This window comes from Eschscholzia californica, unplaced genomic scaffold (assembly GCF_041429995.1).
Source record: "Eschscholzia californica isolate CP2 unplaced genomic scaffold, dmEscCali1.0.p SCAF_4, whole genome shotgun sequence".
In the NCBI taxonomy this organism is placed as follows: domain Eukaryota; kingdom Viridiplantae; phylum Streptophyta; class Magnoliopsida; order Ranunculales; family Papaveraceae; genus Eschscholzia; species Eschscholzia californica.
This window is the reverse complement of record NW_028238461.1, coordinates 24,842,785-24,858,365: the sequence shown is the minus strand read 5'-3', so window position 1 is coordinate 24,858,365 and position 15,581 is coordinate 24,842,785. Positions and strand designations below refer to the sequence as shown.

Sequence of the window (15,581 nt, the reverse complement as noted above, 5' to 3'; positions counted from 1 at the left end):
ATTTATTGAGAATTTTTTTAATTAATGGTGTATCCAAATGAAAGCATTATTTGGCTTCCAGGAAATTTGAGAGGTTGTCGAATTTGGGTATGAAGAACCAGTTGATCTGGTAGCTAGTGAAGCTCTCTCTCAGATCTAAAAAGATAGTTTGAGAGAGAATATAAGTAGGATAAGAAGGCATTGTTCTTTCTCTATCAAACTGTTGATGAGATTGTCTTCGAGAAAATCTCAAGAACTGAAACAGCTAAAGAAGTGTGGGATTTGTTGCAAAGATCCTACAAGCGCGATGAGAAGGTAAAAAATGTAAGGTTGCAGACTTTACGAGGTGAATTTGAATCTCCGAATATAATAACTCTGAAAATATTTCTGATTATTTTTCTAGAGTTCAATCTATTGTTAATCAATTGCGGGTTAATGGTGGACAGTTAACTGATCTACGTGTTATTAAAAAAATCATGAGATCATTGACAGGTCGTTTTGACTATGTTGTCGCTGCAATTGAGGAAGGAAATGGCCTCTCAACTATGTCAGTTGAAGGTTTGATGAGTTCATTATGGTCTCATAAACATTGGATGAACCAGAGAGCTGCTGCAGGGCCTATAGAACAAGTTTTTCAAAGCAAAGTGACTTTTTTTGGAAAAGGTGGTTCTAGTGGTGAAACACCTGCCGACAAAGGTGAAGAAAGCCATGGTAAAGAACCCAAAAAAAATAAAAGGTATGACAAATCTAAAGTTAGATGTTTTCGTTGCAAAAAATTACGTCATTATAAGTCAGAGTGTAGAGTTTTCAAGAAATATTTAGAGTATGCTAACTTTGCTGAAGATGATGTAAAAGAGGGAGAAACTCTTTTATTAGCTTGCAAAATGAATGAAGATTCAGATGAAGGTTCGGATGAAGATTTAGATAATTATTCGGTAGAAACTGATGAAGATGGAGTTTGAGACTATTCTGTTAAAGAAGGTCATCAAATAAAAATTGATATTGATAATGAGACAGTAGCCTCAGAATCTCAAGTAATTGAGATTACACCTATTTCTCTGAATATTCATAATAATTCAAATCCAGAATTATGTGTCAATTAAACTTGTATTCAAGTTATGTCGTTAGGGGTTGATGCGTTTTAAGCAATGATAATGATGATTCTGACGAAGATTTTGCAAGTTTTGCATTTTTTGTAGATTGTGATCCTATCACTTTTGAAGAAGCAGTAGAAAATGTGGGGTGGATTTCAGCTATGATGAAATTCATTCAATTGAAAAAAGTGATACTGGGGAGTTAAATTCTCTTTCTGCAGAAAAGAAGACATTTGGGTTGAAATGGTTTTTCAAAACCAAGTACAAACTAGATGATGGTCTAGTAGACAAATTAGTTGTGAAAAGAGTACGATAAAAAATCAGATTGATATGAAGTTCAAAATTAAAGAACAAATGGCTAATATTTTATTAAGCCATTGAAAGTCCATTAACCTTTCAAGTTCAAAATTATGATGGACGTTGTGCCGTTTGAGTTTAAGGGAGGGTGTTAAATTTATTTAAACTCAACTTTATTGAGTAGATTAATTTTATTAGTTAAGAGAGTAGAGAGTTAATTTTAGTAGAGTTAATGTACTAGTTAGTGGGATTAATGGATGAGTTAGTGGGACCATGTCAATAGTGGTCATAGTTAGTGGGTAGAATTTGGATCTATAAATAGACCAGTCTTTGTAGTTAATTTAATCAAATCAAGTCAAGTAATTCAATTCAGTTAAATATCTTCTTCATTCTTCTTTGTTTGTGCAAGTTATAGTTTCCTTTATTATTCGGAAATTAAACACTTTTAATTTCCAACATAAAACACACGAATTGACCAATCCAAGAGCCAAAGCAAGACATCAGACTAGCGAGTCCGCGATGAGTCTCATGGTATTTTAATGGTGGTTTTGAAATCTTAGATTTCGAGAAGAGAATGAGAGTTTGGAATCAAAGTTCTTTCCATGATGATTTTACTCTCTTTCTCTCTCTCCAAAACAAAATTCTATCTATCTCCAACTATTCGTGTATTTATGATGATAGAAATACACAAAGAAGAAGAAGGAGAAAAAATGATGGTCAAAGGGGGGAGGGCCCTTGGGCGCCTCTTCCAATTTGTACCGGTGTGAATCGTCACTCGATGCCAATAACAATTGGCCACCGGTTTGGGAAAGTAGAAAAGTTTCCGGGAGAGACGGTTGAAAACAAAAAAACCTCAAACCAAACGCACCTTATCTCTCTTCTCCGGGCGACCCTCTCTCTCCGACCACTGCTGGCCGACTCTGTCTCTCTCCTCTCTCTATCTCTCTCTTCTCAGTCTCTCTCTCTCTTCACTCTCTCTTCTCAGTCTTTCTCTCTCTCTCTTCTCAGTCTCTCATTCTTCTCTCCCTCATCTCTGTATCTCTCTCTCTAAGTTCCGACGAAGGGAATGGTCCCTTCGCCGGGTATCCTTTGTCTGGATCTGGAGTCTAGATCCAGACGAGCTTCGACTGGTTCTACCAGACGAGGGTTCCGGCGAACAGACTCCCCTTTGCCGGTACTATGAAAAAAAAAGGAAAGAGAGAGAAAATAGAGAGAGAGAGATAACAAAGAGAGAGAAGATAAAAGAGAGGGATGAAGAGAGAGAGGGAGATAGATGACCGGAGTTGTTGTCGCCGAAAATAATGACCGTCGGAGTTGATGTTGGTGACAAGGAAGATGGTGGAAGAAGAAAATCAAAACATAAGAAGTGGGTATTATTTGGAGGAAATAAAAAACATTTGTTTCCACCCAAAACCGTCTTCTCCGAAAAATATCTTTATTTCCCCGAAACATGGACCTAACAATTTCATCAAGTAGCTTTAGCTGGACCCGTAGCACTAATACATACAAAAGTTGATGGATCTATATTTTCCAGCATAGATAAGACAAACTCGATTGAAACTGATGGAGAGGACTTCTCTTTTTTGAGTTTTGCTTTGGAGATGCTCTTTACTATATATCCCCCTTATTCCTAATTGAGGAGGCACTATTAGGGTTTCTTCTTGTATTCCACCTTAATTCTTTCACTCCGATCGAAAATTCAAGGCATTTTCTTCTAAACCACAGATTTGTTAGACCCCTAACATTTCGATCTATGTTCTTTAGGTAAACTTTCTTCTCCACTTAACGTTTAAGTTTCATAGAACCTCAAAATGCTCATTACTTTTTGAATTTGCTGAAGGAAGATAGTACTCAGATCAAAGAGCTCCATTTTTAAGAGATGATGATAATCATAGCAACATTGTTTTTGGGTGTCTTATTGGGAGCTTTTCTTTTGATCTCAAGAACTCGTAAACCTGGTAATACTATTCATACTTTCTGTATATTAATTAGATCAGTAATCTAGTACAACCCAGATGTTTGATTCACTTTAACCTAATTTGGTACAGGTAAAGCTGAAGTTGCTAAGTCAAATACTAAGGTAAATTTTTTTTTTTTAACAATCTTGATCTTTTCAATTTTGCATCACAATGTGGTCTGATTTAATTTTGTGGGTTGTTTTACTTTGTCTGTTAATGTTGACAAACAATTATTCTTACCTTACCTTACCATTCATTACCAACATTTCATGGAGATGCACATCTTGAAATCTCTAGATAGTGAATGCAATTGTAGGATAACCAAAAGGGTCAAGTAGAGGGGTTAGTCTAGCTCTACTGTCGTTAAAATTGTGAATGGTTTAGGTGTAAAATGTAGTGGAAAAATGGAAAAAGGTTTTGGATATGGAAGTAGTAAGGCTATGTGGGCGAGAATTCATAAATTTGGGTTCCTAGTAGATGTTCGTAGTTTCAGATAAATAGTAATACCCAAAAAGATATCAACGACGTGGACAAGAAGGAACTTCAGTAAAAAAAAATTAAAAATTATAATACCTCAGAAAGTTGTAGGCCTAGAGCACCTTTGAACAAAACGAGCCATGAGAATAGACAACGAAATAAGAAGAGAGAAAAGATGGATTTTGAATGATACTCTAAGCAGTTTTATTCCCCTAGGCTCTTTTTGAGTATGGAAAAACAATCTAACTTCTACCTTTTAGAAAGTTGCTATTTTTATACAGTTATAATTACCCGAGTGAAGAATATAGGTTCGAAGGAGTTTATTAGACTAGTAATAGTAGTTTGACCGAGTCCTTGATAGCTTTAGAGTTTATAGAACTTTCTGCGCAGCAAGGATTCTTTCATAATGCTGAAGAATTGATGGAGTTGTTAATGACCCGGGAAATGTGACACACCTTTACTGGACTGATTGGTTTTATGGACATACGAGATGGAATAGATTTCACATCACGTCAAAATGCATTTTTGTTGGATATATTGTCATTTTTGTTCATTTGATAACCAAAATCAGGATATTTTTTCAGCTGATGAAGGATAAATGCCCAAATACAGTTACAATGATCTGCTTTTTTTCTAGATTTTACCCCCATATACAATTCTTTGATGTTTTGGTTTATGATACATGAAGCTGTCCACTTCGTTACTATTGTATCTTGTAAATAAAGAAGGGATTCGCATTAGCTGCTCTTCCTTCGAATTAATTTATCTTAATTGTTAGTAACTTGTTCACTTTCTTGTTGAAGGTGATTTATTTAAAGGAATACTTTTTGCATTCTTTTTATATAGGCCTGTTTATTCATTTTTAAAGAATTTGGACTTAATGAATTCATTTTCTTAAAATGGGTCCTAAGAGAAGTCTCTGAGACAAAATAATCAATGTGATATATAATTGATTCCTAGATTTTTGCTCACTAATCAGAGCTCCTTGCAATATGGCTGCTCATTTATCATTCCAGATTTTCCAAAGAAGGCACATAAAAAATGTAAGGTATAATGTTGCTGTCTTGCATAAACAGTTAAGAAGGAAGAGTGATTGGCTTACCGGGCAAATGTTGACCCACTTATTCCTTTATCTTCTATTTGCTTCCAATCCAAGTCTTAATAGATACCGTTCCCCGTCTGTTTCTTTGGTCACAAATCATTATAAGTCAAGTGGAAAGGCAGGTGTAATCCAAGAAAGCTTTGTTACTTTCTCTCATGGTGTTTCGATTTTCACAAACATTAACATGACTTGCATTGTAAACGTACAATTTTTCTGAGGCTCTCCTATAAACTTAGCGTGAAATTCTTGATTTCCAAATCTGATGTTGTGACCTTTCTTTTGTACATGACTAACATCTAGGAATCCAAACTATACACCAGAGCTGAAATCTCTTTGCACAACAAGAGGACCGATTGTTGGATTATCATCAAAGACAAGGTATAATGAAATTCTCCTATTCAGTATAAATCTGAATTCTGCCTATCTTCATGTGTGGGGTCAGATGACATAACTATTGCTTTTATTTTTTTGGTTTCCTTGTAGGTGTTCGATGTTACTCCATATGTAGAGGAACACCCGGGAGGTGATGCCATCCTTGTACATGCTGGGGGCGACTCTACTGAAGGATTTTTTGGGTAGGCAATCTTTGATTTACATCCTTTAAAAATGATTTCCGTAGGTATTGATCGTTTCAATGAAATCTTGCTTTATTGCAAGGCAAATTTGAAGTCTTAAGCATACAAGAAAATACTTCATTTTCAGATCATGTGTTCTACCTACCTTCTAGGCTTCTAGCTTGACTACTAGCTTTATATTCTGGTCTAGCTATGTAGGTATCAGAAAACATGGGTGCAATATAAAGTTCTCATGATATTGTAACTGAATGGTGTCTTTTGCATAAGGTGGTATTTTTTTTCTCATTGCTTGGATCTGATTTGTCTACTCAAGAGCACAATAGTCGTTTCAAGTTATTTCAGACAACACCTCTTACTTCAGAGTTATTTTAAGTCTTGGCTCAAGTGAACTTACATAAGCCCGAGTCCACCATTCAGACGAGTCATACATCATTGAGTCAGGCAAAAACAAACATTCTGATATCCGATTTGAACCAATCGTATCTCGAGTCAGATTTCATTTCTGATGTAGGTGCTGTTTGTTTTTTGGAAGGTCTAATTCTGAATCTGAGTTTAATTTATGTGTAATTTACTAGTATAATTTGAGTTCTTATATGCATTTACTTCTTTAGTAAAATCAGACTTGTTTTTATAGCTGAACAGTATTGCGTACAAAGACTTGTTTAAATATCTAACTCCATTAGAATTATAAAGTGATGCAAAACAACCCAAGTTTAACTCAGATTTCAGACTATAAAAAATATCGCTTTAGTGAAAAAACCAAACACCACCTCAGTAATTGAACCAGATTGTTCAAAGCTTTACTAAGTGTTTGTGTTGTAGGCCGCAGCATGGTACCAGGGTTTTTGACATGATCGATGATTTCTACGTTGGAGATTTGCAGCAGTAAAATATCGAGCCCGTCCAGGTTCTTATACTTAGCAAGAAGAAATCTATTGTCGAAGTCATGGGTGTCTTGCTTGTATGATTTACCATTCTCCCCGATTACATTTTTCAGAGTTTGTAATTGATTCTTGATGAAGTTTCATCACTATTTGAACTTTCAGTAGTAATTTCATCAGTCTGAGGAATGTTTCAGTCTCAATGGCTTTGATTGCAGAAGTCATTTTGTAACTCAGTAAGAGCTTTGAGGAGTCCATTGCTTCTCCAAGGGAGTTGGTGCAACCATGGTAACCATTCTGCCATTGATGCTTAGCATGAAACAAAGTAAGATTTAAAACTTAAACCCAACCTTCTCGTTGATGGGTCGAATCTTAGCAGGTACCGACGTGCTTAAGTCGTGAAGTTGGTAGGTATACACGAGGGGGTGTGAGTATAGTCCCACATGAGAATGGTTTGGATGACTACGAATTTAACAATATTCAATATGATTAGGGCTTGGACATCAAATTTATGACATGTGAACAAATTTATTCATCTAAACGAGCTAACACAAGCTTGCTTTTTGCAAATACCTTTTCTTCTTTAACACTTCACTGCCGAAATTATTGACTTCCAAGCTCAGACAAAAACAACTTTTTTCTTTGCGCACTCAGCTAAGTCACCACCCAACAATGTTTGCAAGTTGGTGACAAGGATCTCTCATTAGTATATGATAACTCGACAATTTGAGATAACAATGAACAAGATTGGATCAATATTTTGATGGCTTACTTAATATTGGGTTTTGTGTATTCAGAAATATTACTGAAGGAAGGGTAGTGGGTCATTGTTTAATTAGCCTAGTCGTAATAAATTACTGATTCGTGTATACTGGTGTGTGGATATCTTTTGGGGTACTAGTACAAGTAGTAAATAAAGACATTAGTTCAGATTTGAGATGTTAATCGGATATATCTAAAAGAATCATATACACATTCGAACAATGCAATAGTCGTAATAAATTACTGATTCGTGTTTATGACAATATATACTGGTGTGTGGATATCTTTTGGGGTACTAGTACAAGTAGTAAATAAAGACATTCGTTCAGATTTGAGATGTTAATCGGATATATCTAAAAGAATCATATACACATTCGAACAATGCAAAAAGGATTTAATATATTCGTTCAGATTTGAGATATTAATCGGATATATCTAAAAGAATCATATACACATTCGAACAATGCAAAAAGGATTTAATATATTATTTAATGTGTGCTTCTCTATAAATATAATTAAAAGTCTATTTTCCACAAAAGGTTCAACAATTCTTCCTCAATAGGGATTTAAGAAGAAGAAAATACATATTATAGAGGTTTGAAATACACTGCTATTTCAAGGTATAAATTGAGTCCCCCACCCACAAAAAAAATTCAGAACGATGGGGCTCCTGAATTGGCCAAGCGGGTCCTTTAAGACTTCTCAAATAAATATGGCATCTGTTTAGAAGTTCATGTCCTTATACACCACAACAAAATAGAAGGAAAAAAAGAAAATACATAATACATAGGTTGGAAATACACTACTATTTTTCGGATGGTCTTTTGCTATCCCCAGATGATATAACTAGCCTGTGTGCCTATTTAAATTCAGATTGGGCATGTTGCCCTGATACAGATCGGTCAACCAGTGACTATAATGTATTTTTGGGTAGCTCCTTAATATCATGGTGCTCTAAGAAGCACTCTACTGTTGCAAGATCTTCCACATAGGTTGAACACAAAGCTCTTTCAGTTGCTGCATCTGAATTGTTATGGATTTCGTACTTATTTTTTGAATTGGGAAATTCATTATTATCTGGGTGCTTCACTCTCTAACGTGATAATTTGGGCGGTCAGAGTATTGTCTTTAATCATGTCTTTCATGCTATAACAAAGCATATTAAGGTCTATTATCATTTTGTCAGGAACTTAGTGACTTCGAATACCATACAACTTCCACATATTAACACCACCTACCAGTCGCCTGCTGATTTACTTACCAAAGGGCTCTCAAAGGTCAATTTCTCTTTATGAGTTAGCTGTCGTGCCTTCTTGCCCCAAAATTTGAGGGGGCATGTTAGAATGAAGCCTAGAGCTAGGCGTGGGAATTGGGCGGGTATGGACGCCCATGGGCACTTGAAGCATCGGGCTGGGCGGGTCGGACACAAAACTTCAATGGCTATTAGGGTAAGCGGGTTAATCGGGCGGGTAATTTTGAAATTTGCCTTGTCCATTACCCGCCCAAGCCCATTAAGAAGCTCGGGTAATTCGGGTATGGGCGGGCGGGTAGCGGGCAATCTCATGACTTGAAAAAATTCACTTTTTCCACTCCTTTTATATAATCTCCAAACACCTTTCCTGATTCTAAAGAGACAATGTGAGATTAAAACTAGACATTATTTGTATTGTTCCTTTTAGGAATTTAATCTCACATTGAAAACTAATGAAGAATTATCATGAGATATAATCAAACTTATCCCACTCTTTGTTCCCTCAAAGCCAAAGACTACTTCAGTATTCAACTAGGAATTCTCTTGGGCCACTGGAAATGCATTGGGTTCGTGTGATTGCCCTTAAACATGTTGTTTACCATCTCAACTAAGCCTAGCAACATGGACGGTTGGGCTTCATCAACCCATAAAGTTAATGTTATTTGGTTGGTTATCATTGGGTGAGCTTAAGTGGGTGCGGGCATGGGCGGGTGCGCGAGTAGAGGTTTTAACCCATGCCCGCCCACCAAAATTTGGCGGGCTGGGCGGGTTGTGCCCGAGACGGGCGCGGGCGTCCATGGTCCTCGTTGGGCTCGGATGCCTGTGGGCGGGTTCGGGCTTATGGGCAAAATTCCCACCCCTACCTAGAGCTAATGAAGAAGATGATGTAAAGGAGGTGTAAGTGATGAATGTATGAGGCTACTATGGTAAAATACGTTATCAAGAAGTATTTAGAAACTGTTTAGTCTGTTCACAATGTGATGAATGTATGTTTATGCTCAGGGGAGACAATGAGACAAGGAGGAGTATGAGACCTACATTTTTCTTCAGGGCTATCTATCCACATGTACAGACTACATGGTACTCTAGGGATATTCATTTATAACCTTTTCAGAGTAATGAGGTGTTTCTGTAATTTTCAAAGAAAATACAGCTATCACTGCTAACACACAGTACATGTCTCTTTCATTCTCTACATTTAGACCAACCAATGTAGAAAAGTGAAGTAAAAAAAAATACCAACTTGATTAAAGTTTTGGTTAACTTTCTCTCCCTAAAAATGTATCTCCTTCAAGGGTACTTCTTCTAAACTCTTCTTGTCCTTTTACTCTTACACCACCCTTCTCTTGGCATTCCCAGTGGATCACAAACGGAGGAGTTCGAGGCCCACGGATTAGGTCAATCGGAGGGCCCTTGGACTGACTAGAGCCTATATTATTTAAGACTTTAAGTCCAACACAGATTAGGTCCAGTCCGAGTGTCTTCGAACTACCCTAATCTGTAAAGCTAAGGGCAAATCCAGTGTATGGAGGCTGGGCTCTCAAAATTTGAATTTTGAGAGCCCAGCCTCCATACAAAGGCGCCCAACCCGGGAGCCCCGGGTCTGGGCTTCTAGTGGGGCTGGAAGCCCCAGACTTCGGGCTCCCAACCCCAATTGTTACCGTTGGGGGTTTCCCAAGGGTAACAAATGGGGGCGGATCCTCTTTTTAGAGGATCCAAAAACTTAAATTTAATTTTTTTTAATCTTTCTTAAAATGTTTGAGCTAATTTGTAATCTTATTTTATAGAATCACATTTTTATTTATAGTCGAAATCTAAAATCAAACTTTTGCACACGTACTTCGCGCACGTACATTATTTGGGAGCTTCTGTTGAGAGCCTGACGTTGAATTGAGACAAAATCCCGGGCCTTTCAAAATTCAGGGGCTCTCTAAATTGGGAGCCCGAGTCCCACATTGGATTTGCCCTAAGAGTGAAGGAGATGGGGAAGAGTAAAAAAAGGGCGTCTATAGACCCGCCCCTGCTTCATTTTACTGAATCAGATTAAAAGTCTTCTTTAAACTTTAACTGGTTATTTTAAGTCTTTAAAGTTTGGTAATTTTTGGTGTTTACTTTGGCAATAATACTATAAGGAGTATGATAGAGCATTCACGCTTCCTCTGAGAACAGAAGAAGAAACAACACATTTTGTTGCAAACAGAAACTTGTTGCGTGAACAGGGGTTCTTATTCTATATCTGTTGGTTTGGAGTAAAGGAATCTCTCTGGGTTTCCATCCTTTTTTAACATCTTTTCATCAACCTCAACCCTTAGTTTTGAATCACAACCTCAAATTGTGAGAGACTCCAAAAACTTTACTTGTTTGTGAAAGAAACTGCTAGACCAACTCTTTCTCTCTCTCTCTCTCCTTCTCTCTGTATTTGGGACTGAGTTGGGTTTTTTCTATCTGGGTATTTGAGATTTAGGTGAAAACAAGTCATTTTAAGGATTTTAGGTGTTGGGTTTGGACGATTTTGAGCTTTCTTTGAGGTATGAAATCTGGGTTTTCTCTCCCTTGTTTATCTCTTTTGTTTTGTTCATACTTTTAAATCATTTTTTGTGTTTATGTTTTCTTGTTTTGCAGTTAAGATTATTTAACTTAATGGAATCATCAGGAGGTTCAAGAACTGGAGAGATCCATCATCATTTGCTTGATTTAATACCCAACAAAACAGATTGGGTTATGAATAGTGGTGAAGGAAGAGATTTTGGGGAAGGAGATGAGAGAAAACTTGAACTAAAACTAGGGCCACCAGGAGAAGAAGACTGGTTCATGAACAAAAATAACAATAAAGAAATAGGTAATGATTCTTCTATCTCAGTTGGATGTTTTTCTCCCATGGGTTCCAAAAATCACAGTACAAAGAGAGGATTTCAAAATACTATGGGTAAGGAAGAAAATGAAAACCAAAACCAAAACCAACATCAAAACCAGAAACTTTCATCCTTTGAAAAACCAATTGGTAGTAGTACTATTTTCTCATCTCCATGGTCTTGTTCTTCATCTCCACAATCACCAAAACTTGGGTTCCCATCAAACCCACAAAACTTGCCTGTTTTAACAAAAGATTCAACTCAGATTGTTAACAAAAGAGTACTAGAGTTGCAGAAACCAGAGAAGAAGGTGTCTTCTCAAGCTTCTCCCACTAGTCCTGCAACTAATGCAGCATCTGTTCATAACACCTCCCAAAAAAGGTATTCAGCTTTCTTTCATTTTTCTTCATAAATGATCTCTACCCATGTTATTTTTATATATTGTGATTCATGTTGGTTAGTTAGGTTTTTCATTTATTACCTATTATTTTGAAACATTTGACATTTATTAGCACTTTGGGGTATGATAACTTTCCTTTTTGTTGTGCTAAAGGGTGAGATATATAGAAACTTGTCATGGTGATCTTGGTTGTTTTCTAACCCTATAGAGTGGATTTGTATGTTTTTTTTTTCTCAAAACAGAACAGCTCCTGCTGCTGTTGTGGGATGGCCTCCAGTTAGATCATTTAGAAAGAATCTTGCAAGCGGTAGTTCTATAAAACCAGGTTCTGATCAATCACAAAATAGAGGTCCTTCAACAAAAGAAAACAATATCACTACAAAATCTGAAAGTTGTCAAAAAGGTTTGTTTGTAAAGATCAACATGGATGGAGTTCCAATTGGAAGAAAAGTAGATTTGAGTGCTTATGATAGCTATGAAAAACTTTCCTCTGCTGTGGATGAACTCTTCAGAGGTCTTCTTGCAGGTTACATATCTTCCCTTTTTATTGACTCAAATCGTTTTACATGTTTAAGACAGAATTTACTAGTCGAATTTTCTATATCTAGAATCAAAGGGAGAGATAGAGATAGAGAAATCATTTATGCATCTATTAATATGTGATAATCACTTAGTTAGACCATAGGAGTAATTTTGTTCATGGGTTTTCTTCTCTCATGTTGTTTTGTTTCGAAAGTAGTCAGGATGTTAATATGGTTGTCGTATTTGATAAATCTTTGTGTTTGTTATTGGGTAGCTCAAAGAGATTCTTCTGCTGATCTAAGTTGTCCTCATCTTGAGGATGTAAAGGCGATAACGGGTTTATTAGACGGAACTGGAGAATATACTCTTGTTTACGAGGATAACGAAGGCGACAGGATGTTAGTTGGGGATGTTCCATGGAAGTAAGCATCTTCCTCAACATAATCTTTGTTTTTTTATGATCCATATTTATTGAAGGAACTCAATTTGAACCTTATAAAATAATACGACCATTATAGTTGATAAGTGGCCTAGTTTAATTTCTTTTCGCCGATCGAGATTCCTAACTTGTTAATCCTATTATTAAATTCGTTTCGGATTTGTTTATTTGTTCTTTTGTTTCCTTAATCATTTCATACAACCAATTTGGAGACAAAGCATGCTAAAAAAAACTCAATAGTGTATAAAGTATAATATTTTCTTACTCACTCCCACTAACTCCATTACATTAAGTATTCGAATTATTTAATTTAACACACCTAGTAGCCGAAAGAAAGTGGGTTTGTTTCATAATTCTAAAGTTCCACGCATAAACTGCAAACTGCATGAATGATATTATAATAACAAGACTAGATAGACCAATGATCACGTAAAAAAAAAATCTCTTAAGTTTATTAGGGTAGATCTGATATTGAATGTTCTGCAGGATGTTTACTTCGACGGTAAAAAGGCTTCGTGTGTTGAAAAGCTCTGAACTTTCAGCTTTTACATCGTAAGTTTATTTAAAATTCTCAATAATTTCGATTCTTTTTTGCCTTACCAATGATTCTATTGATACAATGAACTTACTTTTGTTCCAAACTAGAATCTTTTTGTTTCAATGAGTTGGTGTTTAGTCCCACATCGGTTGTGGGAGGGGGTGTGGTTACTTTATTAGTGTGACGGAAAGCATTAGCTCTTGGCCTCGCTTTTCGGTTAGATAGGCTCAAGACCACTTGGTTGGGAACTAAGGATCATGGACCACACCCACAAAATGTTCTAGTCATGTTGTACCAATAGTTTTTGTTGCTTTACATTTGAAGCTTTTTCTTACTTTTTATATGTTGGGTTCATATTCAGTTGGAAACAGCGAGCAAGGAAAGAGACAAGTTGAGGGTGAAGTTAAATGAAGAGGAGAGAAAGAAACTGGATTTGGCTTTTGTTGATGGATAACATCTGAGTTTTGGATTTGGAATTTGCTTCTTCTTACCTTTTCTGTTTTTATTGAAGATTTGTGGCTTATAAAAAAACAGCTTTAACACCCAGTTCTTATTCTTTCTTTTCATGGAGGGGGATTGGTGAGCTTGTATAATCAATGGGTTTTTGTAGAAAGAAATCGAACGAATATATTATATATGAGTGCAGGATTTTTGCAAAAGCATATATAACAGAACTAACTATTAATATTTTGGAGTTATCTCTGGTAACTCGTGTAAGGTTTCTAGCCTGCCATTCTATCCTACTACCGTTTGTTTTGTATTTCGAAAGAAAATCAACTGTTTGATTGACCTCACAGAAGACATGTTAGACGTGACATGACTCAAAATGCATCTAACATGACTCAAAATTCCATATTGAAGTTTAACTCCACGCATTTCGGTAAATGAAACATTATATTGACAAACTAAGCAAGCCTTACATACACATAAAAGAGCATACAGATACATTGTGGTGGTGTAGACACCCACTCACCCTCCAACAGTCTCCAGGATCCACGATTAGCAAGAACATGGGAGATTGACGACAACGAAAAAAATAACAAAACTGCATGGAGCAAAAGACTGCATGCCCATGTATCAACTGTACAATATACATCGAGTCAGTTTCGACCAAGTCGGAGAAGTACCAAAACTTTAAGACTAAATGCAAATTCATCACCTATCAATACCAGGTTTAATTCTAATCTAGACTGAAATACAGTAGGGACTGTTCTGACACTTTGTACAAAAACTATTATAACTCCTAACTCGGAACTTCGATTAATACACCGTTTGAACTACTAGAAAGTATACGAACAGACATTTCCAACCATATAAGAAACACACCAAGATTCATCATCTATCAATACCAGATTCAATTTTAATCTAGACCGAAATACTAGGGACTGTTCTGACATCTTGTACGAAAATTATTATAACTCCTCACTCGGAACTCCGATTAATGCACCGTTTCAACTGCTAGAAAGTAGACAACGGACCTTTCCAACCATGTATGAATTACATCGAGATGCATCATCTATCAATACCAGATTCAGTTTTAATCTAGACCGAAATGTTGTCCTCTATATATGTTTTATGGAATTCTAGATAAAACTAATATCTAAACTATTTAATTTCTTTATAGAAATTATGTGATTAACAATACTAAACCTATCTTGGACTAAATTGAAAGAGCCTACAAAAGAATTAGGAGATAGTAAATCTACCTCTTTTCGCCTCAGACGCCTTTAAGACCACAATCATGTATTGTTATCTCTCTACAAAACTCTATCTCTATCTCTTTTCTTCTTTGTTCATCTTTCATTCACTAAGGAGCGGCTGCACCATATCTCTTTTCTATATGTTTTATTCAAAAGTGAAGAGGATTAGGGTTTTTAAACCCACTAGTATTTCATTCAAACAAAACTGACCTAAAGTTTTGTTATTTCCACCCAATTTGATATCTAAAAAAAATAGGGGTGTTACAGATGATCACAACCCACACCCCCTATAACTACACCGCCTGCCACAGAGGAGGAATTATTTAAGTTTAACCAAACGAAACACCGGTGGAGTCCAATGGACCAGAATAACATGAGAAGAAGATGTGGATGCATGTTGAGGAATAGCAAACCCAAACTTCAATGCCTCAACTGAAATGTCTGTAGGAGCACAAAGGGTGATGTAGATTGTTGCGGAAGCGTAAAAGTAATGGAATCCACCATTGTTATTAAACTAAACTAATGAAATAAAGCTGATGAAATAAAGATAAAAGCGATAAAACGATAAACTTGATTAATAATAAACGATAAACTTGATTAACAATAGACTTGATTCATAATATTCTCTGATCAGAGTAACAAGGACAGATCTGACTTCCTTTTATAGGAATTTATAAACTTCTAGATAGACTCAAATTAGAATTCCTAAATATCAAAGATACTCAAACATAGAAACTTCTAAACCTAGACTTA

At 36.1% G+C, this 15,581-nt stretch overlaps 2 protein-coding genes across 4 annotated transcripts; both read left to right on the top strand.

Annotated features, from left to right (window-relative positions):
• The first annotated feature begins 2,785 nt into the window (after window positions 1-2,785).
• CB5LP (cytochrome B5-like protein) lies at window positions 2,786-6,666 on the top strand. 3 transcript variants are annotated; one of them, XR_015223224.1, is made up of 7 exons: window positions 2,786-3,134; window positions 3,215-3,328; window positions 3,419-3,450; window positions 5,208-5,285; window positions 5,391-5,482; window positions 6,305-6,443; window positions 6,582-6,666. XR_015223224.1 is itself a non-coding variant. In XM_086633406.1 (6 exons), the coding sequence occupies exons 2-6, from the start codon at window positions 3,250-3,252 to the stop codon at window positions 6,369-6,371; spliced, it is 348 nt and encodes a 115-aa protein (XP_086489532.1). In that variant the 5' UTR covers window positions 2,786-3,134; window positions 3,215-3,249; the 3' UTR covers window positions 6,372-6,562. The 3 variants fall into 3 exon arrangements, 2 of the variants coding, with proteins under 2 accessions (XP_086489532.1, XP_086489533.1); XM_086633406.1 differs by lacking the exon at window positions 6,582-6,666 and having other exon boundaries at window positions 6,305-6,562; XM_086633407.1 differs by lacking the exon at window positions 6,582-6,666 and having other exon boundaries at window positions 2,872-3,134; window positions 3,211-3,328; window positions 6,305-6,562.
• Window positions 6,667-10,450: 3,784 nt separating this feature from the next.
• LOC147543829 (uncharacterized) lies at window positions 10,451-13,787 on the top strand. The gene is made up of 6 exons (XM_086632873.1): window positions 10,451-10,905; window positions 11,000-11,610; window positions 11,872-12,155; window positions 12,426-12,573; window positions 13,077-13,142; window positions 13,490-13,787. The coding sequence occupies exons 2-6, from the start codon at window positions 11,018-11,020 to the stop codon at window positions 13,521-13,523; spliced, it is 1,125 nt and encodes a 374-aa protein (XP_086488999.1). The 5' UTR covers window positions 10,451-10,905; window positions 11,000-11,017; the 3' UTR covers window positions 13,524-13,787.
• Window positions 13,788-15,581: the final 1,794 nt, after the last annotated feature.

What these genes read in the sequence shown, in the direction of transcription:
- CB5LP (XM_086633406.1), top strand. Translation starts at nt 3,250, where the DNA reads ATGATGATAATCATAGCAACATTGTTTTTGGGTGTCTTATTGGGAGCT. An exon ending in CTCAAGAACTCGTAAACCTG is followed by an intron (nt 3,329 to 3,418) that starts GTAATACTATTC and finishes AATTTGGTACAG; the next exon opens with GTAAAGCTGAAGTTGCTAAG. An exon ending in TTGCTAAGTCAAATACTAAG is followed by an intron (nt 3,451 to 5,207) that starts GTAAATTTTTTT and finishes ACTAACATCTAG; the next exon opens with GAATCCAAACTATACACCAG.
- LOC147543829 (XM_086632873.1), top strand. Translation starts at nt 11,018, where the DNA reads ATGGAATCATCAGGAGGTTCAAGAACTGGAGAGATCCATCATCATTTG. An exon ending in GTTGGGGATGTTCCATGGAA is followed by an intron (nt 12,574 to 13,076) that starts GTAAGCATCTTC and finishes AATGTTCTGCAG; the next exon opens with GATGTTTACTTCGACGGTAA. An exon ending in GAACTTTCAGCTTTTACATC is followed by an intron (nt 13,143 to 13,489) that starts GTAAGTTTATTT and finishes GTTCATATTCAG; the next exon opens with TTGGAAACAGCGAGCAAGGA.